We start from the raw sequence: 23,889 nt of genomic DNA, 5'->3' as shown, positions 1-23,889 counted from the left end.
TTTCCTCTTCCCCTGAATGCTCCTCCCCAACCTGTGCTTGGCTAGTTCCTTACTGGTCCCTTCACGTCTATTTTTTTTTTTTTTTTGAGACGGAGTCTCGTTTCTTTGCCCAGGCTCGAGTGCAATGGCATGATCTCGGCTCACTGCAACCTCCGCCTCCTGAGTTCAAGCAATTCTCCTGCCTCAGACTCCCAAGTAGCTGGGATCACAGGCACATGCCAGCACACCTGGCTAATTTTTGTATTTTTAGTAGAGACGGGGTTTCACCATGTTGGCCAGACTGGTCTCGAACTCCTGACCTCAAGTTATCTGCCCGCCTCGGCCTCCCAAAGTGCTGGGATTACCGGCGTGAGCCACTGTGCCTGGCCCAGGTCTAATCTTAAACACCGCTTTTACCAGAAAGCCTTTCAGGACCCACTCCCAGGAAAGGGTGGGCATCCCTCCAGCATGCCTGGGGCATACTAAACTTCCCCCATTAGGCACCAACCACACTGCATTATCATTGTTTACCCACTACACTGTGAACTCTGTGAGGGCAGGGACTGTGGGGGTCTTATCCTCTCTGTATCTCCTGACTAGCACAGTAGCCTGAATCCCACCGATGTTGAGGTGCTCATGATCTCAGCTTTCTCATACCCCTGAGGTGCCACAGGGCCCAGGGTGGTGGGCAGTCCCTGAGCTCAGCCAGACAGGGGTGTGTCCCGTGGCCCTTACTCCCCATGGAGTGACTCACCTGCAGCCTTTGCTGTTCTGAATCCCGCTCCAGGACAGAGGCTTGTAGGAACATGGCTACCTCCTGCAGACTGCTGACACTGGCCTTGGTCTGCGCTAGGGACAGTGCCAAGTCCTGGGCCTTCTCCCTCCACTCAATCTCCCTGGCTTCTGTCTGTCTCAGGGCTGCCTGTAGCCGCTCCAGCTCCCGCTGCAGCCTGGGCTCTAAAGAATCAAGTTTTAGAGATTGTTCCTCCATTGGGGAGGCTTTGTGGCTGTGGGGTAAGGCTTCCAGGTTGTTCCTTTGCTGGGTCTCCCTCAGCTCCAGAATCTCCTGTTCCTTTTGGGCTAGAGTCAGCTGTAGCTCCCTTACACTCTGACGAAGGCCCCTTATCTCCTCCTCTTCTCTCTCCTGCCCCAGATTCTGCTTCTCTTGGATCATATTCTCTTGGACCCTCTGGGCCAGAGACTTCTCCAGCAGCTGCCCCTGTTCCTGTTGATGTCTCAGCTCTTCATCCCTCTGGGCAAGTGCCTGCTGCAGCTGCTGCATGTCCTCCTGGTATCGGAAATCCTGGTCCTGGATCTCACCTTCTCGTGTCCTCAGGGCCTCCTCCAGCTGCCGAGTGTGTGCCTGGCAGGCATCCAGGGCAGCTTGCAGGGTGGCAGTGCTGGCCTCCAGACTGCGGCTCAATTCTGCCTGCTCGAGGAGATGCTGTTCTTTCCCCTGCAGGGCAGCATGAGCCTTGCCAAGGGCCTCCTGCAGAGCTTCAGCCCGGGCCCGGGCAGCCTCCTCCTGATGCCGGGAGGACTGACTTTCTGCCCGCAGAGCTTCCAGCTCCTGGTCCCGTTCCTTGAGCACTGCCTGGGCCTGCAGCCAGCTGTCCTGCAGGGCCCTGGTCTCCACCTCATGCTCCTGTGCCTGCTCAGCACACTGCTGCTGGAGGGCCAACAGAGCTTTCTCCTGTTCCCGAGACTCAGCTCTTAGGTCTCCCAGCACCTCCTCCAAGGCCTGGACCCGCCGTCCCTCCACTGCCAGCTCTTCCTCGAGCCTTCGTGCCTGTTCCTTGTGGTCCTGAAGCTCTCCGTGACGCTCCTTCAGTGTCATATGGGCTTGCTCCAGAGCTCCCTGGAGGGCGTTTGCCTTTTCCTTCACCCTCTCCTCCTGTCCCTGGGCCTGCTGCTGTTCTTGCTGCAGAGCCTCCAGTTCCTGGTCCTTCTGGACTAGGGCTCTCTGGGCCTCATCCAGTTGACTCTGAAGTGACCGCTCCTTCAGCTCCCCTTGTTCCCTGGCTTCCTGCAGTTGCTGCTGCAGGACCACTATTTCCTGCTCTCGCTGGGACAGGAGGAGGCTGGTCTCACCTACCTTCCTGTGCAGGCCCTGGAGCTGCTGCTCCAGCTGGTCTTTGAGCTCCTGGAGTTCGTGGATATGCTCCTGCTGACATTCCACCTCTTTCTCCTTATCACGCAGGATGAGCTTCATGTGCTCTAGGCTCCCGCGCTGTGCTTTACTCGGGCCCTTCCCTTCCTCTGCCCGTTCCTGCATCAGCTGCCTCTGAGTGGTCAGCTCCCGGCCTCGCTCTCTCAAGGACAGCTTGATCTGTTCCAGGTCCTCCTCCAGGATCTTGGTCTGCCGGGTCCTTTGATCCTCGAGAACCTGAATCCTCTCCTTCTGCAGCATCAGCTCCTGGTCTCTCCTCTCGAGATCCTGAGTCAGATGCTCTTTCTGCCTCCGCAGCTCCTCGATCTGTTCTCGCTGAGACTTCACCTCCTGGTCCCTCTCCTGCAGCTCTCTTGCCAGAACGGTGCTGTGGCTCTCCAGGTCATGGATCTGGCTGCTTTGTGCCTGTAGCTCCTGGCTCCTTTCTTCTAGGTCCAGCGTAAGGTGGGTCAAAGCCACTCTCTGGGTTTCCCTCTGGCCCTCCAGCTCCTCGATCAGTTTTTGCTGGCACTCCATCTTGTGATGGTTTTCCTCCAGTTCCAGGGCCAGGCATTCCAGAGTAACCAACTGCTTTTTCAGATCCTGCACCTGTCCTCTCTGGGACTCAATCATTTGGTCCTTCTTCTCAAGTTCTAGAAGCTGATGCTCCAAGACGTTCCTCTGAGTCTCCCGATCCTTCTCGAGCTCTCTGATCTGCTCCCTCTGCACAGTCAGCTTCTGCTCTCGCTCCTGGACAGCCATGGGCAGATGCTCTAAAACAGACCTACACTTCTCTAGCTCCTGAATCTGTTCTTGCTGCAGATCTACCTCTTGGTTCCTCTTCTTCAGGTCCAGAGACAGCAATTCCAAAGCAGCCTTCTGCATTTCCCGTTGCTTCTCCAGTTCCTGGATTTGTCCCCGCAGAGTCTCCACCTCCCCTTCTCTTTCAGCTAGGGTCTGGGTCAGGAGGGCCAAATTCTCTTGCAGAGCCTTCCCTTGGGCCACCTTCAGTTCACCCTGCTCTTGCAGAGCCTGGGCTCTCTCACGCTCACTCTCCACCTCCTCATTTTTCAGCTTCAGTGCTGAGCGAGCCATTCTCAGGTCTTCTTCCAGGACGCCAGCAGCACTTGCCTGAGCCCTGGCTTCTGCGACAGCTGCTTGCAGGTGTTCCACCTGGGCTGTCAGGTTCTTCTTGGCTGCCTGAAGTAACTCTCGCTCACCCTGGAAGACAAGATGAAAAGCCACTTTAGATTACACTTTCCTGCTACTGTCACCCCAACACCGACCCTTTTCTTTATTTTGTGGCACTAGCAGTGATAAGGACTTGGGCAAAAAAGTGGTGGTATATTCCACTTAAGCTGATACTGTAAAAGGGCATGCCTACCACCTCCCAGGACTCTGCTATGCCCAGGGGAGATGCTGGTCCTTCAGGACAAGCGGTAAAAATATCAACCTTAATTCAGAAAAAGCAATTGAAGGAGGATTCACTGGAACCTGAATAATGGCCCCCAGGGACAGGGAGACAGCCAGAGGAACTGATAGACTTGCTGAAGGAAGTGGGACACATGACCTCAGGCCGAGGTGGGCCCAAGGGACTACTCCTGAGGCAAATCCCTCCCTGAGACCAGTACCACTTTACCTGGGCTTCCATTCGCTGTAGCTCTGCTCTCCGCAGGCGACTCTGTAAGGATGCCATAGTTTCATGTAGTTCCATCAGCTCAGATTGTAGGGAGTTCTGCTTTCCTTCCCACTTGGATTTCTCTTTGAGGAGAGGAGAGATAGTGGAGTAAGACCCATGTTTGGGATATAGAGGCAGATGGAGGATGGGGAACAGATTCAAAGGGGAGGAAGGCCAAGGAGAGAATTATATCCAGTGTCCTAGAGACATCAACCATCCGCCAGCTGCTTCTATTTGCCTGGCAGCACTCCCTGCTGCTGCCAGACCCAGCACTGCCTGGTAATCATCCCAATATGTCCTCATCCTCATCACAGAGAGCCTTGGCCCTCAATTCCAGACAGGGTTGAGCCAGATGACACTGGAGGTCCCTTCTAGCTCCCAATCCTATAATTGTGCAGGAGCTCCTAGAGACCCGCGTGGCTCTGCTGGTTGCCCACCATTTCTGCAACAGGCGTTGGAATCCCATTATTTTTGTGGCTCTCAGGGAACCCTTAAACGGCCTCAAAACAGGCCCAGACCCAAGGTCTCCTCTTTTTTTCTTTTTTTGAGACAGAGTCTTGCTCTGTCACCCAGGCTGGAATGCAGTGGCACAATCTCAGCTCACTGCAACCTTCACCTCCCGGGTTCAAGAGATTCTCCTGCCTCAGCCTCCCGAGTAGTTGGGATTACAGGTGCCCACCACCACGCCCGGCTAACTCTTCTCTTTTACAGTAGAAACTTGAGCTTCAAGACTCTTCCTCTCCTATCCTTTGTAAGGAGTCATGACACTTTCCAGTCCTTGGCTGGCACATGGATATATCCTCCCCAGATCCCCTCTCCTTGCTTTCTCCCAAATAAGCTCATAATCCCTCAGCTACCAAAGGCTAACTTGGAGGACATAGTTGAAGATGATAAAAATAAGTAACATGGATGGCAAAAGATGCAGTTTTATAATGTTCTTACAGTCCTGGCCCTGGGTCTCCAATTTTTAAAATTTTTAAATCTACGGAGACAGAAAGTGGAAGCCCAGCCATTTCCTTCTTTCAGTTCATCAAATCTGTTCCTCCTAATCTCTTCTTCCAGGATGGGCCTCAAAGGCCAAGCAAAGCAGAAAAAATAGTTCAAGGGGGTCAGCACCCCTTTGGAAGTGCATCTAGATATCAGCTCACAGTTCTGGGTAAATAATGGAGTGCAGCTGGGCGCGGTGGCTCACGCCTGTAATCCTAGCACTTTGGGAGGTCGAGGCAGGCGAATCACTTGAGGCCAGGAGTTCAAGCACTCCCTGCTGCTGCCAGCCCCAGCACTGCCTGGTAATCATCCCAATATGTCCTCATCCTCATCACAGAGAGCCTTGGCCCTCAATTCCAGACAGGATTGAGCCAGATGACACTGGAGGTCCCTTCTAGCCCTCAATCCTATAATTGTGCAGGAGCTCCTAGAGACCTGGGTGGCTCTGCTGGTTGGTGAACATGGTGAAATCCCTGTCTTTACTAAAAATACAAAAAAATTAGCCAGGCGTGGTGGCGCATGCCTATAATCCTAGCTACTCAGAAGACAGAGGTTGCAGCGAGCCGAAATCGTGACATTGCACTCAAACCTGAGTGACAGAGTGAGGTGCCGTCTCAAAAATAAAATAAAATAAAAATAAAATAAACAGAGTGGCTGCTAGGCCTGTGCCTGCCACTTCTGGGCTCCCCACCTATCCCTTCTCCTCCCTCTGAATCTCCTGCCTGTCTTGAGCTTCTCACCTTCCTGATTCTGGGAGAGCTGTCTCTGCAGATCCTGCAACTCTGTGTGGACCTGGCTCTTCTCAGCCTCAGTATCAGTTAGACGCTCTTCCAGTTTCTGGACCTGATCCCTCAGAACATCCTGGGAAAGGAAGGGCATGGCTAAACGTGAGTTCCTCGTCTTCCACAAAGCAATGCAGGGCTCAAGCTCTCTCCTCATTCTCAGCTTCTGTGGTGGGCCGCCATTGTGGACCTACTCCCAGATTGCCGGGTTACTTCCTCTGAACACATGTGTATTTAGCTCCCTGAAGTGATGACAGGCTCTGCTCCACTTGGATGGAGTGAGATTCCATCCCCTTCTGACCCATCTATGTCTTTCGAAACAGAGCTCCTGCTCAAAGTTAGCCCAGGGGTCACCTCTTCCCTCTCAACACTCCTACTTCAAAGCTTAGCCCAAAGGTCATCTCTTCTTTTCCTTCTGACCCTTCCCAAATCAGAATGAATTGCCCCCTCCTCCTAGTTCCAACAGTGCATCACTTGCATCTGTTATTGATCCAATTAATTCTCTCAGTTTTGCTTTCCAGTAGAATGCAGTTTGGTTCCTCCACCATGTCACAAGCCTTCTTTAGGCAGAGATCAGGTCTTTCTCCTTTTTGTATACCCAGCCCAGAGTGGCTGACATATGGATGACACTCAATTTGTATTGATTGACAGGCTCACTGTGAGGTAGAATTTATGAGCTCTTTCAGACCTAGGCCTAGAACATGCCTATAAATGCCAACTTCAAATCTCAGTGGTCAATGATTTCTAGGGTTTCTCTTGGAAGCCTGGGTACCAAGAATAAATTCACGGCTGAGTGGAAAACGAGGGAAAACAATGCCATACATCTGCCCAGGGTTTTTTTGTGTTTGTTTGTTTGAGATGGAGTTTCACTTTTGTCGCTCAGCCTGGAGTGCAATGGCGCAATCTTGGCTCACTGCAACCTCCACCTCCCGGGTTCAAGTGATTCTCCTGCCTCAGCCTCCCAAGTAGCTGGGATTACAGGTGCCCACCGCCACCCCTGGCTAATTTTTGTATTTTTAGTACAGATGGGGTTTCACCATGTTGGCCAGGCTGATTTCGAACTCCTGACCTCAGGTGATCCACCTGTCTCAGCCTCCCAAAGCACTGGGATTACAGATATGAGCCACCGTGCCTGGCCTACCCAGGGTTTTTTTGGTTTACAGGGTTCATTCAAGATCCTCTCTCATCTAATCCTCAAAACCCTAAGCAGGCACTATCTGCCCTACTCTGCAAGGGAAAACAAGGCCCAGGAACTCCAAATGCTTCATTTGTGGTTGCCAGGTGGTAAGTGATAGAGGTGAAACTCATTCCAACTTGATCTCAGGAATAAAACAGGTCAAACTGCTTCATACGTCTTTGCCTCATGCTTTTCGAGGGATGTAAAGAGTTCAGGAAAGGGGAGCAGAGAAACATACCCGGGTCTGCTGAGTCTTCCACAGGTCTTGATGAAGCTTGTGGAGGGCAGATGCTACTGCCTCAGCGGAGAGAGCAGTCAGTAGGGGCCCTCTCTTAAAGAGGCTCCTAGCTCCATTCTGGTCTGAAAAAATGAAGAAAACCTCCTCACCTGGCTGCCACTATGAAAAGAAACAGCCAGACCTCCCCAGACACAGCCCTGTCCTTCCCACTGGTCCCTCCTCTCCGCAAAGAACCCCTTTCTCAGCAGTTCACTCATCACATATTTTCTCCATAAGTATGGGCCAGGCACTATGGTGGGTGCTAGATTAATGCCAGCTATCGCTTATTATGCACTTAATAAGTGCCAGGAACCGTGTAAGCGATTCACATCTGCAACCTCATAACTCTTTGGTGAAATTATAAGGTAAGTACTTTTAACATCCTCATTTTGTAGTTGAGGAAAATCAAGCTCAGAGAGGACAGGTGACTTGCCCAAGGACACATGGCTAGCAAACGGTAGAGCTGGGGCTTAAACTCAGAATTAATTCCCAAGTATGTAATCTTAACCCTGAAGCAATATGGCCTAACAAATAGCATTCCTCTCCCTTTCCCCTGCGAGCCAGGCCTGGCTTTGGCCCAAAGGACCTAGTTCTGGGGAGGTTGTCTCACCTGGCTCAAGGCCCCAGAGGGAAGGAGCAGAGTCTCCCCCACCACTCAGCTCAGGCCTGCTCTCACAAACAGACCCCAGGGCCTGCTGCAGGACAGAGTAGAGGCTGGCCAGCTGGGCCTGGGCCTGGTTCCTGGGCTGCTGCTCTGTGGCCAGTGCTTCTAGCTGGCTCTCTGTGCTGCGCAGTCGCAGCTGTAGTTGGGCTGCCTTGGCTTCCTGGGCCCACAAGGAAGCTCGCAGCTGCTGCTCCGTGATATGAGACGCCTCCAGCTCCTCCAGCAGCTGTGCTTCCTGGGCCAGAAAGTCAGCCTCCTTTTCCTTCACCTCTTGCCTTAGTAATTCCATCTGACAAGGAAGAATTGTACATACTATAAGCAGGAAGTGGATACCCTCTCCTCAGGCCTTCCCAGGCCAGACCCCACTCAATCCTTGTACAAACTCTGATCAGGGCTGGGAGAATTTCAGCTCAGCTCTCAGGCAGGTAGAGGGGCTCTGAAATGAGCGTTATGCTAGATCTAACACCTGGCTGCCTGCCGACTACTGAACACATGGGCCCAGGCTGCTATGCTAATGGCTTCAGCCCTGGCTTCCTGGGCAGATATGCTGGCTCCCTGCTATGATCAGAACTCTGCCCTGAAACCCCGACGCTGCGCCTAGTAAGACCAGTCACAATAACATAGCTACCATGTATTGAATGCTTATTGTGTTCCTGACACTTTATATATTCCTATAATGGTTATAGGAATTAGGAACAAGAATTATCACCCTTGTTTTATGGATGAAGAAGCTGACATTCACACAATTAGAAAGCTTACATTCAAACTCAAGACTGTTGAACAGCCAAACCTGTGTGCCCTTAACCCCTGCAATCCACCATCTGGCTCTTACACCCCATTCCTTCCCTCCTAGTTCCATCTTTTTTCTGTATACAACATCTGGGGTTCTGATGGGGGCAGACTGAGTCCCTGGAAGTCTTGCTGCTGCCTGCCTGATCTGGAGTATTTCTGGTTGCTCATTCTCCCTGCTACATCTTGCCAACCAGACCCAGCATACTTTGAAGTGGCTGTGCTGGAACCAGGCCTGCGTGGGCTCCACCCCTGTGTGCACTTTGCTCTGGGCTGTCAGGTTTCCCACAGGAGCCATGCCCATCTCTGGGTCAGGTTCCCAAGCCCTGCCTTGTCTAGACCTGGCTTCCCCCTCTGTAGGGGTGTTGAGGCACCAGCCTATCCTGTAATCAGGAAAAATAGATGGGTCCTCTCCATGAGACGACTCAGAGCAATCAATCCACCGCTTCAGAATCAGGCTTCCGCCGGGGATGCAGAGCTCATAACCAGAGTGGGAAGTACCTGGGCACTGAGCTCTTTCTGTTCTCCCTGGGCCTCCTGCATGTCCTGGCGCAGGGCGCTCAGCTCTTGTTGTCGAATAGAGTCAGCTTCTTGTAAAACAAGGAGTCTCTGTTCCTTTTCCATCAGTGACAGAGTCAGGCTAAAAAGAGAGGGGTCAGAGTGCCGGGCCATTCTCTTAGGGAATGAAAAATTATCTTCTCATCTGAGGATTCTAAACATAGCATTAATAATCAAAATAGAAATAGTAATGATAATGATTATGATGTAACAATAAAAGCTATCATTTATTGAGCACTTACTATAATAAGTGCTCCTAGGTACTTCCTGCAGATGATGCCCCATTTCAACCTCACAGGTATTTTTTTTTTTTTTTTTTTTTTGAGTCAGAGTCTTGCTCTGTTACCCAGGCTGGGGTGCAGTGGCACGATCTCGGCTCGCTGCAGCCTCTGCCTCCCGGGTTCAAATGATTCTCGTGCCTCAGCCTCTCGAGTAGCTGGGATTGCAGGCATGCACCACCATGCCTAGCCATCAACCTTATTCTTCTCTGGCAAATTTCACATATACCTTATATTAGTACCTCATGTTCAACATGTCCAAATCTTCCCCGTCCTTTCCTCTCCTCCCATCCACCCAATCATCTCCTACTATGTTCCCTAGCTCAGTGAATGGCACTTCCATCCACACAGTGTCCCAAAGTAGAACCTTGACTACTCCAGAGTTCTCCCTTCAACCTACCTACATCCAATCTATGATTATATACAATTGATTCTAACTCCCTTAACATCCTTTAAATCTCTTCTGTTCTCTCCTCCTCTTCTCCACTACCCTACCTTGGTTTAGCTTTAGGATCTCTCATCAGGACAACGTACCAGCCTAACTTGTCTTCCTGCCTCTAGTTTCATCACCAAAATAATGTGACCCTTCTCAAACTGTGTTCTTTTTTTTTGTTTTTTGCTTTTTGCTTTTTTTGAGATGGAGTCTTGCTCTGTCACTGAGGCTGGGGTGCAATGGTGTGATCTCAGTTCACTGCAACCTCCACCTCCTGGTTCAAGCAATTCTCCTGCCTCAGCCTTCCAAGTAGCTGGCATTACAGGCACCCACCACCACGCCCAGCTAATTTTTTTTGTATTTTTAGTAGACACGTTGGCCAGGCTGGTCTCGAATTCCTGACCTCAAGTGATCTGCCCGCCTCAGCCTCCCAAAGTGATGGGATTACAGTCGTGGGACACCGCACCCAGCCCATCCCCTTCTCAAATTCCCACAGCACTAAGAATACAAGCTGCTCTTCACTCTGAATGGTCTTCTTTCACTCCTGATGTCTCAAGTCATTACAATCCCTTCAAATACATCATAAGTTGGATTGTATCAATTTCCCTGCTTAAAATTCTCCAGAGGTTTCCCATGAAACTCAAATTACGAACTCCTTGCTGTGGCCTACCAAATCCTGAACGCTGTGGACCTGCTCCACATGCCACTCTCCTTATTCACCAGGCATGCCACCCTCCTTATTCACCAGGCATGCCACTCTCCTTATTCACCAGGCTCCAACTCCAATCCAATCAGGCTCCAGCCACTCCTTCAGTTCCACCAAACACTGTCAACTTTTATCTGCCTCATGGCCTTTGCATATTATTTCTCCTCTTACAGAATAGAACTCCCCCTCACCCTTTTACATGGGTAGCTCCACTTCATGCTGAGTGCTCAGTTTAAATGCAACTTCCTGAGAAAGGCCTTCCCTAACAACGGTTCTAAAGTAGGTCTCTTCTCTCTCTCACCCTGTTTCCTCTATGTGTCATAACCTGTAATAATTTGAGTTATTATTTGATTAATGTCTTCCCCACAAAACTATAAATTCTACTGGGGCAGGGACCATACAGTCTTGTTTATCACTGTATCCCCAAGCATGGTGCCTGGTGCATAATGGGTGTTCTCGAAATATTTACTAAATAAATGAAGTTCAAGCTTTGAAGACGGGAACCATGTCCTCTCCACATGGCTACATGTACATCCCAGAGTTGCAAACATGAAAGGCAAGGTGGCCTGAGCAAACAACTGTCAATATCACAGTGACCATGGCAGCCAGATAGACAAAAGCCACCTCCATGGCCTATCTAGCCTACCTGGCTGTCTCTCTCTCCAGCTCCTCCTGAATTCGGTTATACTCCTGGGTCTCTCTTAACTTCTCCTGAACCTCCTGCTCCACCAGCCTCTGGGAGTCATCCTGAGCCACCAGCTGAGACTTCAAGTCCTCCACCTGGAAAATTAAGGGCATGAAGACCAAGATGGCAGGGCAGGGGGCCGGTGGGAAGATGCTCCTCATCTAGGGCTTCAGGGTCCTTCGAGGTTTACCATAGTCAGTGGCCATTTCCAATGCTCTGGCGATTCCACCAATCCCTGCACACTGTTCTTAACCACCCCCTTCCTCAATACAATTCGGCCTGGTCATCTGCCTCTCGGCCTCACATATGCTGCGTAGAGGCAGGCACAAATAAAAATCTTGGCTGGGCTGGGTGCGGTGGCTCACACCTGTAATCTCAACACTTTGGAAGGCCAAGGCGGGCAGACTGCTTGAGACCAGGAGTTTGAGATCAGCCTGGGCAACATAGTGAGACCCTGTCTCTATAAAAATTTAAAAATTAGCCAGTGTGATGGCACACATCTGTAGTCCCAGCTACTCAGGGGGCTGAGGTGGGAGAATTGCTTGAGCTTGGGAAGTCAAGACTGCAGTGAGCTGTGATCTGCACTTCAGCCCGGGCGACATAGTGAGACCCTGTCTCCCCCACCAAAAAGAAGGAAAAAAAGGCTGACTATAACTACTCCCAAAGGCAAAACATGTATTGTGATTGCTTTTTTAAAAATGAAAAGTCAGAACATCATTTGATACAGGATTCTGAAGAGAAGCAACCTAGTATGTAAAAATCTTAGATTTATTTATGGCAAGGACGGAAAGAACAATTGAAACTGAGACAATCAGAGAAAACACAAGCTCTGCGACCATTACAGAGAAAGAGATTACTATCCCAGGGCTCTGCCAAGCACATGCTCAACTCTGAGCACCCTCTAATTTTCCACTCAGTACTGTGGCCCACCCATCTACCCTCCCAAACCAGGCAGCAGGGCCAAGGTTCTCCCTGTCCTGTAAGAGGAAGTGGGAAAGCCTGGCTATGTTGGGGAAGGACCATGGGACTGGGTGGGGAGGAGGAGGGGACCTGCTTCTGCAGGTCCATCTTATCCTGCAGCAGGGAGCTGCTCTCTTCTTGGAGGGCAGCAAGGTCATCTCTGTGCTGCCGGGCTGCCTCCTTCAGCTCCCACTGAGCCTCCTGGAGCTGAGTCTGTAGTATCCCAGTGGTCTCCTGAAGAGGGATAAGAAATCATTGAGTAGAGGAAATCTGTGTTGTAGAAATACTATTTTTTTTGGTGGGGTGGCAAAAGCTGAGGCAGGAGCAGCAATCCACATTGTTTCCACCTCACCTTCTCACTTCCTAGTCCCTCTCCTCCCTCACAAAGTGCACTGGCTCACCCACCCAGTTTTCTTGGTCAGAGTCCATGAATTGGTAATAGTCTCTCACCTAGACCATGGGAACAGTCTCCTAACCATATCCCTACTTCCACTTGATGCCACAATCCCCTAAAAACATACACACACTATTCTCTACTCGGGAGAGTAGAGAATACATACACATATATGTATATGCATGTGTATACATATATATAAATAAATCATATCCCATCCCTGCTTTTTAAATACCACCCAACTGGCCAGGCACGGTGGCTCATGCCTGTAATCCCAACACTTTGGGAAACCAAGGTGGGTGGATCACTTGAGGTCAGGAGTTTGAGATGAGCCTGGCCAACATGGTGAAACCCTTTCTCCACTAAAAATACAAAAACTGGCCAAGCACGGTGGCAGGCACCTGTAATCCCAGCTACTTGGGAGGCTGAGGCACAAGAATTGCTTGAACCTGGGAGGTGAAGGTTGCAGTGAGCTGAGATAGTGCCACTGCACTCTAGCCTGGGTGACAGAGTGAGACTCAGTCTCAAACAAATAAATACATACATACATACCACCCAACAGTTTCCCATTGCTCTCAGAACAAAATCCAAGCTCCTACAATGGCTGACACAGGGCTTCTGGCTACTGCTCCACTCGCTCCTGAGTTTATCAAGCTGGAGCCACACTGCCTCCTTTTCGTCCTTGAACTTCCCAAGCCCTTTTCTGTGTCCCAGGGCCCTTGCGACAGGTGTTTCCTCTGCCTAAAGTGTTCTTCACATGGCAGGCATTTCTTTTTTTTCAAATGGCTTGAGATATAATTCATATACCATACAATTCACTCATTTAACGTATACAATGTAGTGGGTTTTAGGATATTCACAGAGTTGTGCAACTATCACCGCAATCAATTTTAGAACATTTCCATCAATCCCAAAATAAACCCCGTGCCCATTCACAGTCAATCCCCATTCCCCACCCCACTCCCCACCATAAATCTGTTTTCTGCCTCTATAGAGTTGCCTATTCTTGGTGTTTCATATAAACGGAAGCATATCATATATAATATATGGCCTCTTGTGTCTGGCTCTTCCACTTAACCTGATGTTTTCAAGGTTCACCTACGTTGTATCATGGAGCTGGTTTCTTTTTAACCTTCAAGTCTCAGCTCAGATGTTACTTTCTCAGTGAGGCCTTCCCTGACCACTAAGTGCAAAGTGAACCTCCTCTGAATCACTCTCAGTTGTATCATTCTATTTCCTTACAGCACTTATTACAAACTGTAATAATCTCATTTACTTTGTGTCTGCTCATTTGTCATCATTTACTTTGTGTCTGCTCATTTGTCATATTACACAGGAATGTAAGTTCCTTGAGAGCAGGGGCAATATCTGTCATGCTGACTGCTGTGCCACACCTTTTTTTTTTTTTTTTTTGAGTCTCGCTCTGTCACCAAGGCTGGAGTGCAGTGGCGTGACTTCGGCTCACTGCAACCGCAACTCCACCTCCTGGGTTCAAGCTATTCTCCTGCTTCAGCCTCCCAAGCAGCTGGGATTACAGGCAAACACCACCACACCCAGCTAATTTTTGCATTTTTGTAGAGATGAGGTTTCACCATGTTGGCCAGGCTGGTCTCGAACTCCTGACCTCAACTGATCTGTCCACCTTGGCCTCCCAACGTGCTGGGATTACAGGCGCCCGCCACCATGCCCAGCTAATTTTTGTATTTTTAGTAGAGATGGGTTTCACCATGTTGCCCAGGCTGGTCTTGAACTCCTGACCTTATGTGATCCACCCACCTTGGCCTGCCAAAGTGCTGGGATTACAGGCGTAATCTACGCTGACCGGCCTGTGCCATACCTTTATGTACTTGTCATGTGTCAGCACCTAGCACAGGGCCTGGCACATAAGAAGTGCCCAAGAACTCTTCATGGTCGAATGGGTAAATGAGTGCCCCTTTCTCCCCTACTCCCGAGACCACCCTCCATACCTGCTCCTTTAATTTCTGGACTTTCATGTCCTGCCTCAGTTGTTCCAGTTGTTGGCTGGCATCTGCTAGCTCCTTCTGGGTCTGCAGCAGTGTCTCCAGGAGGGACACTCTCTCCTTCTCTGTTTCCAGCTGCATCTGTGGAGGGGTAGGGGGGTAACAGCTTGTGGGCTCAGGGTTACCATGCTCACCAACGAGGCCACAAGCACATCCCAGCTGCTCTAGGGCTCTTCTAGCAAATGGGAAGGGGCTGAGGGCAAAGCAAGGTCTGAGCCCGTGGGTTCAGAACAAGGAAGTGCAAAGATTACCACTGGTTTGCAAGCTGACAGGATGTGGTACATGTCAGCCCTCCCTCAGGAAGTATGACATACTGCCGGAACTGTGGCTAATGGTGCGGACCACCCTGCTCACTGACAGCAAAGTGGGTAGCTATGCTCTCTTCTGGAAGCCCCTCTGCAGCACTACTCTTGGGAGTGGAAAAGGAAGTGGTCAAAGGTAAGGAGATCGCTGATTGGATGTGCAGCTCCAATCCTCCTAGCTTCCCACCTGGCATAGGGCACTCTCTGCCTGGGTCCGTTCTTCTTCCCTCTGGGCCCGAATGGCCTCCATTTCTGTCTGCTGCTCCTTTAGCCTCATTTCCAGTTCCATTTTTTCCCTCTCTAAGCTCTCCAGAGCCTTTGCCAGCTCCTGCTGGTGCCAGGAGCGCTCCTTCTCCTGGCCACATGAAGGAAACACCATTAGAACCAAATGGGTGAGGAGGGGAAGCAGGAGTACTGGATTGGAAAAACCTCACTAGCGGGGTGACCTTGGTACCTCTCTAAGCCTGTTTCCTCATCTGTAAAGTGAGACTAATAATCCCTGCCTTATCTATCTTACCAAATTTTATGACAACCAAATGAGATTAATTTTAAAAAATAAAATTATATAATACATGTGGAAGTACCTTCCAAACTGGAATTGTCCCTTATATATGCTACAGGTATCTGGGTTTTAAAATGTATTTCTATTTTTTATTTTTTTTGGAGACAGAGTCTTGCCCTGTCACCCAGGCTGGACTGCAGTGGCACGATCTCCGCTCACTGCAACCTCCACCTTTCAGGTTCACGTGATTCTCCTGTCTCAGTCTCCCCAGTAGCTGGGACTACAGGTGCCCCCCACCATGCCAGGCTAATTTTTGTATTTTTAGTAGAGATGGGGTTTCAACATGTTGGCCAGACTGGTCACGAACTCCTGACCTCAAGTGATCTGCCTGCCTCGGCCTCCCAAAGTGCTGGGATTATAGGCATGAGCCACTGTGCCTAGCCTAGGCATTTTTATTTTTAGAGATGGGGTCTCACTATGTTGCCCAGGCTGGACTCGAACTCCTGGCCTCAAGTGGTCCTCCTGCCTCAGCCTCCTGAGTAGCTAAGACCACAGGGGCACGACACCACACACAGCTCCATATTTGTTATCTTTAAAGCAGCCACATTGTGGTTGACAGTTTTAACGATGAACTGAGGCGGCCAATTCTGGCTGTCTGCTGCCTGCTCTCCTCTACTCAGAGTTGCAGAGTTAGCCGCTGAAGAATCAGGCCTGGCCCAGTGAGGATGTCTCCCTGTATTATATAAGAGCATTAGGATAGGGGTGCTGCTTATCTTAGCGGTCCTCCAGCAACCAAAGCTTTCCCAAGCTCTCTGACTAGTTCAGGACCCTCTATTAGGTGTCCAGGATAGAGGTGAAGGGCTCTGGAGTTGGGCTGCCTGGGTGAAAATCTTTAATCTACCACTACTAGCATGATCTCAATTTCTAAACAACTCTGTGCCTCAGTTTCTTCATCTATTAAAATGGGGATAACAACAGTGTCATTCTCCTCAGGTTGTACTGAGGATGGAGATAAGTCGTGTGAATCACTTTAAATGTGCTTAGCACACAGAAAGCAGGCAATACACAACAGCCAGCATCATCATCACATTAGTATTCCCTGCACTTTTCCTTTAAAATGCTTGTAAGTTTGTCGTTGCTTATTCATGTAATGGGAATGCCTCTAGTGTTTCAGCCTTCCCAGTGTCATCCTGTGCAGCTTTCCCCCTCATTCATTATACCCTGGCTACACACACTTGCCTCCTTGCAGGTCCTTGAGCACACTAAACACTTTTTTTTTTTTTTTGAGATGGAGTCTCACTGTGTCGCCCAGGCTGGAGTGCAGTAGGGCGATCTCGGCTCACTGCAAGCTCCGCCTCCCAGGTTCATGCCATTCTCCTGCCTCAGCCTCCCAAGTAGCTGGGACTACAGGAGCCCGCCACCACGCCCGGCTAATTTTTTGTATTTTTAGTAGAGACGGGGTTTCACCGTGTTAGCCAGGATGGTCTTGATCTCCTGACCTTGTGATCCACCCGCCTCGGCCTCCCAAAGTGCTGGGATTACAGGTGTGAGCCACCGCGCCTGGCCCACTTTCTTTTTTTTTAAGATGAACTCTAGCTCTGTTGCCCAGGCTGGCGTGCAGTGGTGTGATCTCGGCTCACTGCAACCTCCACCTCCCAAGTTCAAGTGATTCTCCTGCCTCAGCCTCCCAAGTAGCTGGGATTACAGGCGCCCACCACCACTCCCAGCTATTTTTTTTTGTATTTTTAGTAGAGACATGGTTTCACCATGGTGGCCAGGCTGGTTTTGAACTCCTAACCTCAAGTGATCTGCTCGCCTAGGCCTCCCAAAGTGCTAGGATTACAGGTGTGAGCCACTGCACCCAGCCAACATGTTCATGCCTTAGAGCCTTTACTCATGTTTCCTTCTACCTGGAAAGCCCTTCTCCACCCTACTCCATCATTCCTCACGCCTAAACTAACACTTCCTTGGTGAAGCCTTCCCAGACCATACAATTGACAGTGGTCTGGCTGGACGTGGTAGTTCACGCATATTATCCCAACATTTTGTGAGGCCGAGGTAGGATGATCACTTGAGCCCAAGAGTTTGAGACCAGCCTAGGCAACATGGTGAAACCCTTTATCTACAAAAAAATACAAAAATTAGTCAGGTGTGGTGGTTCACTCCTGTGGTCCAGCTACTTGGGAGGCTGAGGTAGGAGGATCACTTGAGCCCAGGAGGGCCTTGAGGGTGAGGCTGCTGTAAGCCCTGATCATGCCACTGCACTCCAGCCTGGGCAACAGAGCAAGACCCTGTCTCAAAAGAAATAATAATAATAAAAAGAAAAAAAAGAGGTCTTACTTTGTTCTTCCTTATAAAATCCAGTAATGTGTAATGTCACAGTTACAGGACAGTCATGAATGACAAATCATTTCACCCTCTGGTTCAAAAAGCCAAAGACAGGGGGTATAGCTCAGTGGCAGAGTATGTGACTGCCAAAGCCAAATGTAAAAATATAAAAAAGATGAATGTTAATAGCAGTTGCAAGTGTTAAAAAAACTGATCTATTTGCTCTATGTGAGTTAGAAGTATGTTATAGCTACAAGAAGAGCTAATTCTGTGATGTGTAGGAAGTAACAGTCCAGCATTGCTGGTATGACCATGAACAGAATATTCTGCCCAGTTCAAAGTGCCGCCTTTACACCACTGGGATATGAGTAAATTGTAACATGCCTAGAAGAAAGCAACCATGTTGGTGGGGTATTTCAAGCAAATCTAAGGCTCATTTGTTCCTGGTAATAGGTTTTGGTTCAACATGAATTTCCTAATAACTAGATCTATCTAAAATAAATGGGCAGCCAAGTGATAGAATACAATAGCAGCTAAGCAACCATTTGGAAGGGACATTACAGAGGTGGACAAAGCAGAAATGGTTAGGAGTTTGGGCCCTGAATCCCTTTTCTACTCCTTATTAGCCATGTAACCCTGACTTCTCTTTTTATATTTTATTTATTTAGAGATGGGGATCTTGCTATGTTGCCCAGGCTGGTCTCGAACTCCTGGCCTCTAGCGATCCTTCCGCCTTGGCCTCCCAAATTGTTGGGATTACAGGTGTGAGCCACCACGCTCAGCCCTGAGTGACTTCTCTATGCATTTATTCACCTTTATTGTGTGAATAAAGCATTCAGCATGGTGCTTGGCACTGGGAAATGCTTAACAAGTGTCCAATATCATTACTGTTAAAGGGGAGACAGACAGTAGATGGAAGAATAAAGAATACAACTGCCAAGAGTGTTTCTTTTTCTTTTTTTTTGTTTGAGACAGAGTCTCACTCTGTTGCCCAGGCTGGAGTGCAGTGGCGCGATCTCGGCTCACTGCAACCTCCACCTCCCTGGTTCAAGCAATTCCCCTGCCTCAGCCTCCCAAGTAGCTGGGATTACAGGTGCATGCCACCACGCCTGGCTAATTTTTTTGTATTTTTAGTAGAGATGGGGTGTCACCACGTTGGCCAGACTGGTCTCAAATTCCTGACCTCAGGCAATCCGCCCACCTCGGCCTCCCAAAGTGCTGGGATTACAGGTGTGAGCCACCACGCGTGGCCTCCCAAGAGTGCTTCTAATTGCTAGGATTCCAGGAGAAGGCAGTCACTGTTAAAATGAACAGGCTGTCGAGAGTTATAAGAGGGCAGTTAACCTGCTCAATCATAGAGGAATAATAAAGGGGGACAATCAGAAGTCAGGAGAATTAGCTGAATGACAGAAAAGGAAAAGAGAGAAAAGGCCCTTTCACGACCCAGATATGGCCACTATAGTCAATCCTTTTAGGGAAACCAAGGCCATGTAGGTAGCTGGCTTATCATTCAGAAGTTTTATAGCATCTTTTATTTATGGAGTTTTCAGTACATGATATACATCTGATTCCTGCTAGGGAACTGCCTTCTGGACAGTGTTCATTCAACAAATACTTTAAAGCACCGACTATAGACTAGGCACATAATTCCAAAAATAAGCAAACTTCTGGTTATCATCTTGCCAACAAGCCTGCCTCATAATAACAATCAAATTACAAATACACATAAAGCACAAGTCAATTTCCATTTCCAGATACTTGATAAACAAGATCTCTGAACCATCCAGCTATGAAATAGCAAAAAATGCTGGATAAAATATTAAATATGTATTTTAATGAATCACAGAACCAGCAGGAAAATAATAAAAATTCCACAGAAGCCAAAAGCAAAGCAAGACTTGTGGTATAGGCCAGGTGTGGTAGTTCATACCTATAATCCCAGCACTTTGGGAGGCTGTGGCAGGAGGATTGCTTGAAGCTAGGAGTTCGAGACCAGCCTAGGCAACAAAGTGAGATCACGTCTCTACCAACAACAACAACAACAAAAAATTAGCCAGGCGTGATGGTGCATGCCTGTAGTCCTAGCTAGTCTGGAGGCTGAGGCAGAAGGATTGCTTAAGCCCAGAAGCTTGAAGCTGCAGTGAGCTAGAGTTGTACAACTGCACTCCAGCCTGGGCAATAGCAAGACCTTGTCTTGAGGTCAGGAGTTCGAGACCAGCCTGGCGGATGTGGTGAAATCCAGTCTCTACTAAAAATACAAAAATTAGCCAGGTGTAGCAGCATGCACCTGTAATCCCAGCTACTTGGGAGGCTGATGCAAGAGAATTGCTTGAACCCAGGAGGCGGAGCTGAAATAGCACCATTGCCTGTGCAACAGAGCAAGACTGTGTCTCAAAAAAAAAAAAAAAAAAAAAGTAAATCCACTATCTTTCACCCAATGCAAATGTAATTCAGAATTTAAAATAAAAATAAAAATAAGCCAGGTAGCTGGGCGTGGTGGCTCACGCCTGTAATCCCCAGCACTTTGGGAGGCCAAGGTAGGCAGATTACCTGAGCCCGGGAGTTCAAGACCAGCCTGGGTAACATGATGAAACCCCATCTCTATAAAAAAAAAAACCAACAAAAATTAGCCAGGCATGGTGGTTCATGCCTGTGGTCCCAGCTACTCAGAAGGCTGGAGATGATCACTTGAGCCCGTGAAGTAGAGGCTGCAGTGACCCATGATTGTACCACTGCACTCTAGCCTTAGTGACAGAGCAAGACCCTGTCTCAAAAAAAAAAAAAAAAAAGGCCAGGCAGACACCTGTAGTCCTAGCTACTCAGGAGGCTGAGGCAGGAAGATCACTTGAGCCTGGGAGTTTGAGGCTGCAGTGAGCTATGATTGTGCCACTATACTCTAGCCTGGGTGACCAGAGCAAGACCTTGTCTCTAAACAAAACAAGCAAACAAACAAAAATCTGGACTGGTGTTAACAAATTATAGTATGTGGACCAAATCTGGCTCACCACCTGTTGCTCTGTGGCTGTGAGCTAAGAGTGGTTTTCACTTTTTTTTTTTTTGAGACAGAGTCTCACTCTGTCGCCCAGGCTGGAGTGCAATGGTGTGATCTTGGCTCACTGCAACCTCCACCTCTCAGGTTCAAGTGATTCTCCTGCCTCAGCCTCTCAAGTAGCTGGGACTACAGGCATGTGCCACCACACCCAGCTAATATTTTTGTATTCTTAGTAGAGATGGGGTTTCACCATGTTGGCCAGACTGGTCTTGAACTCCTGACTTCAGGTGATCCGCCCGCCTAGGCCTCCCAAAGTGCTGGGATTACAGGCGTAAGCCACTGCGCCCAGCTTTTACCATTTTTTTTTTTTTTTAAAAAGAGATAGGGTCTTGCTATGTTGCCCAGGTTGGTCTCAACCATTCGTCCTGCCTCAGCCTTCCAAAGTGGTGGGATTACAGGCATGAGCCACTGCACCCAGCCTTTACATTTTTAATGGTAGAAAACAATAATGTTTTGTGACATGTGAAAATTACATGAAATTCTCATTTCAGTATCCATACATAAAGTTTTATTTGAGCACAGTCATGCTCGTTTGTTTATATATGGCTGCTTTTGCACTACAATTGCAAAGTTAGATAATTGTAACGGAGACCATATGGTCTGCAAAGCCTAGCATATAGTCCTTAACAAAAAGCCAGACATGGTGGACTGTGCCTGTGGTCCCAGCTACTCAGGAGGCTGAGACAGGAGGATCCCTTGAGCCCAGGATTCCAAGATCAGACTGAGCAACATAGTGATAGTCCATCTCTAAAAAGAAAAAAAAATGCCTATCTCTGGGCTGTAGTGACCTCAGCTTAAGGGGGAAAAGGCAAAAAGAAGGAAGACATGGGGAGGAAGGGAGAAAAAGAGAAACTGGAGGGATGTGGAGAGGGGACAAAACAAAATAAACTCTATAGAAGGAAATTATCAAGGAAATATGCTTATCTCAACCTTGATACAGGGTAGGAAGAAAGTCTCCTCTGAGAATTCATAACCACAAGCTGAGCTGCACATGGGGTCTGGGCCTGACTGTGAGTCAAACAACTTTAAACAGAAAGTTTACTTTAAGGTGGTCCTGGGATGCTAGTCCTCCAGCTTCCTGACAGAAGCACAAATCCTCTGAGGAAAAACTCCTTTGCCTCAGGCCTAAAAAGATTCCCACAGAAAAACTTCCTCAGAACAAAGGTCTCTGGGGGAAAAAAGAAAACATAAAAAGAAAAAAGAAAAAAAAAAGGAAAATTTCCAAAGAACATGAGCTCATAGACAAGAATCACAAAACACAGGGAAACAAGCCCATGAGTAAGAGCCAACAGAAACAACAAATTACAGAACTAGACCCCAAAACGTTAATTAAAAGTTATTGGAATTACTAAACAGGACACAAGTATGTTTCATATGTTTAAAAGAAGGGACTGAAAATACAAATTAGGGAAAAGAGACTGAAAAAAATGACCAAGAAGATATGAAAAAATAACCAAATAGAATGTCTAGAAATAAAAAATTTAAAAAGTGAAATTTAAAACTTGGTGAATAGAATAAACATCAGATTCGACACAGCTGAAAAGGAAAATCAGTAACTAGATGAGATCTGAAAAAAATAATCCAGAACACAGCATACAAAGAGAAAAGTAAACACGTAAAATGCAAGAGGCAGTGAAGATACATGAAGGATAGAGTAAAAAGGTCTGACATACAACTAACCAGAGTACAGAAAGAGAGAAGAAAGTAGGAAAAGAGCCAGGTATGGTGGCATGCACCTGTAGTCCCAGCTTATGTGGGAGGCTGAGGCAAGAGGACAGCTTGAGCCCAGGAGTTCGAGACCAGCCTGGACAACATAGCAAGACCCATCTCTAAAAAAAAAAAAAATTTAAAATTAAAATTAAAAAATTAGCTGGGCATGGTGGCATGTGGCTGTAGTTCCAGCTCGTTGGAGGCTGCGGCAGGAGGAATCACTTGAGCTCAGGAGTTTGACGCTGCAGTGAGCTATGATTGTACCACTATACTCTAGCCCGGGTAACAGAGCAAGACGCTGTCTCTAAAAACAAAAAATTAAAAAAAAAAAATTTTTTTTTTTTTTTTTTTTTTGAGACGGAGTTTCGTTCTTGTTGCCCAGGCTGGAGTGCAATGGCGTGATCTCAGCTCATTGCAACCTCCGCCTCCCAGGTTCAAGCAATTCTCCTGCCTCAGCCTCCCTAGTAGCTAGGATTACAGGCATGTGCTACCACACTCGGGTAATTTTGTATATTTAGTAGAGACGGGGTTTCTCCATGCTGGTCAGGCTGGTCTCAAACTCCTGACCTCAGGTGATCCACCCACCTCAGCCTCCCAAATTACTAAGATTACAGGCATGAGCCACCACAACCAGACAAAAAAAAAATTTTTTTTTAAAGAGTAAATAAATAAAAGCAGGACAGTAGGAAAGAGGTAATATTGAAGAGATAATATATGAGAATTTTCCAGAATTGATATTTCAACATGAAATCTTAAATTCAGGATGTCTAAGAAATTCCAACCAAATAAAAGAAATACACATCTAAACACAAGAAATTGCCGGGCATGGTTTCACACCTTTAATCTCAGCACTTTGGGAGGCCGAGGTGGGTGGATGGATCACTTGAGCCCAGGAGTTTGAGACCAGCCTGGGCAACATGGTGAAACCCCATCTCTACTAAAAATACAAAAAAATTAGCCAGGCATGGTGGTACGTGTCTACTCTAGAGGATGAGGCAGGAGAACTGCATGAACTCAGGAGGTGGAGGTTGCAGTGAGCCGAGATTGCACCACTGCACTCAAGCCTGGGTGACAGAGCAAGACTCTGTCTCAAAAAAAAAAAGATAAAAAATAAAATATAAAAAAATAAATAGCCAGGCGCGGTGGCTCACGCCTGTAATCCCAGCACTTTCAGAGGCCGAGGCGGGTGGATCACGAGGTCAGGAGATCGAGACCATCCTGGCTAACACGGTGAAACGCTGTCTCTACTAAAAATACAAAAAATTAGCCGGGCGCGGTGGTGAGCACCTGTGGTCTCAGCTATTTGGGAGGCTGAGGCAGGAGAATGGCGTGAACCCAGAGGCGGAGCTTGCAGTGAGCCAAGATTGCGCCACTGCACTCCAGCCTGGGCAACAGAGCGAGACTCCATCTCAAAAAACAAATAATAATAATAATAATAATAAACACAAGAAATTGTGGAATGATTAAAATGAAAGCTA

General features: G+C 48.3%; 1 protein-coding gene across 18 annotated transcripts in view; it reads right to left on the bottom strand.

The window, feature by feature from the left end:
* CEP250 (centrosomal protein 250) overlaps positions 1 to 23,889 on the bottom strand; it is a 57,007-nt gene that overhangs the window by 6,198 nt on the left and 26,920 nt on the right. For 15 of the 18 annotated variants that reach the window (XM_054466460.1, XM_054466466.1, XM_054466467.2 and 12 more), the window contains 10 exons: positions 15,007 to 15,174; positions 14,464 to 14,598; positions 12,193 to 12,336; positions 11,104 to 11,237; positions 8,984 to 9,122; positions 7,640 to 7,982; positions 6,991 to 7,112; positions 5,534 to 5,654; positions 3,768 to 3,889; positions 734 to 3,349 (listed from right to left, as the gene is read on the bottom strand). In XM_054466460.1, coding sequence (XP_054322435.1) covers positions 734 to 3,349; positions 3,768 to 3,889; positions 5,534 to 5,654; positions 6,991 to 7,112; positions 7,640 to 7,982; positions 8,984 to 9,122; positions 11,104 to 11,237; positions 12,193 to 12,336; positions 14,464 to 14,598; positions 15,007 to 15,174 — 4,044 coding nt within the window. The remainder of the gene's footprint in view (positions 1 to 733; positions 3,350 to 3,767; positions 3,890 to 5,533; positions 5,655 to 6,990; positions 7,113 to 7,639; positions 7,983 to 8,983; positions 9,123 to 11,103; positions 11,238 to 12,192; positions 12,337 to 14,463; positions 14,599 to 15,006; positions 15,175 to 23,889) is intronic. The other 3 variants (XM_054466464.2, XM_063659172.1, XM_063659170.1) reach the window with 2 other exon arrangements.

Source organism: Pongo pygmaeus, chromosome 21, assembly GCF_028885625.2.
Source record: "Pongo pygmaeus isolate AG05252 chromosome 21, NHGRI_mPonPyg2-v2.0_pri, whole genome shotgun sequence".
Taxonomy (NCBI): domain Eukaryota; kingdom Metazoa; phylum Chordata; class Mammalia; order Primates; family Hominidae; genus Pongo; species Pongo pygmaeus.
Note: the sequence above shows the minus strand (reverse complement) of the source record. Positions and strands in the feature narration are given on the sequence as shown.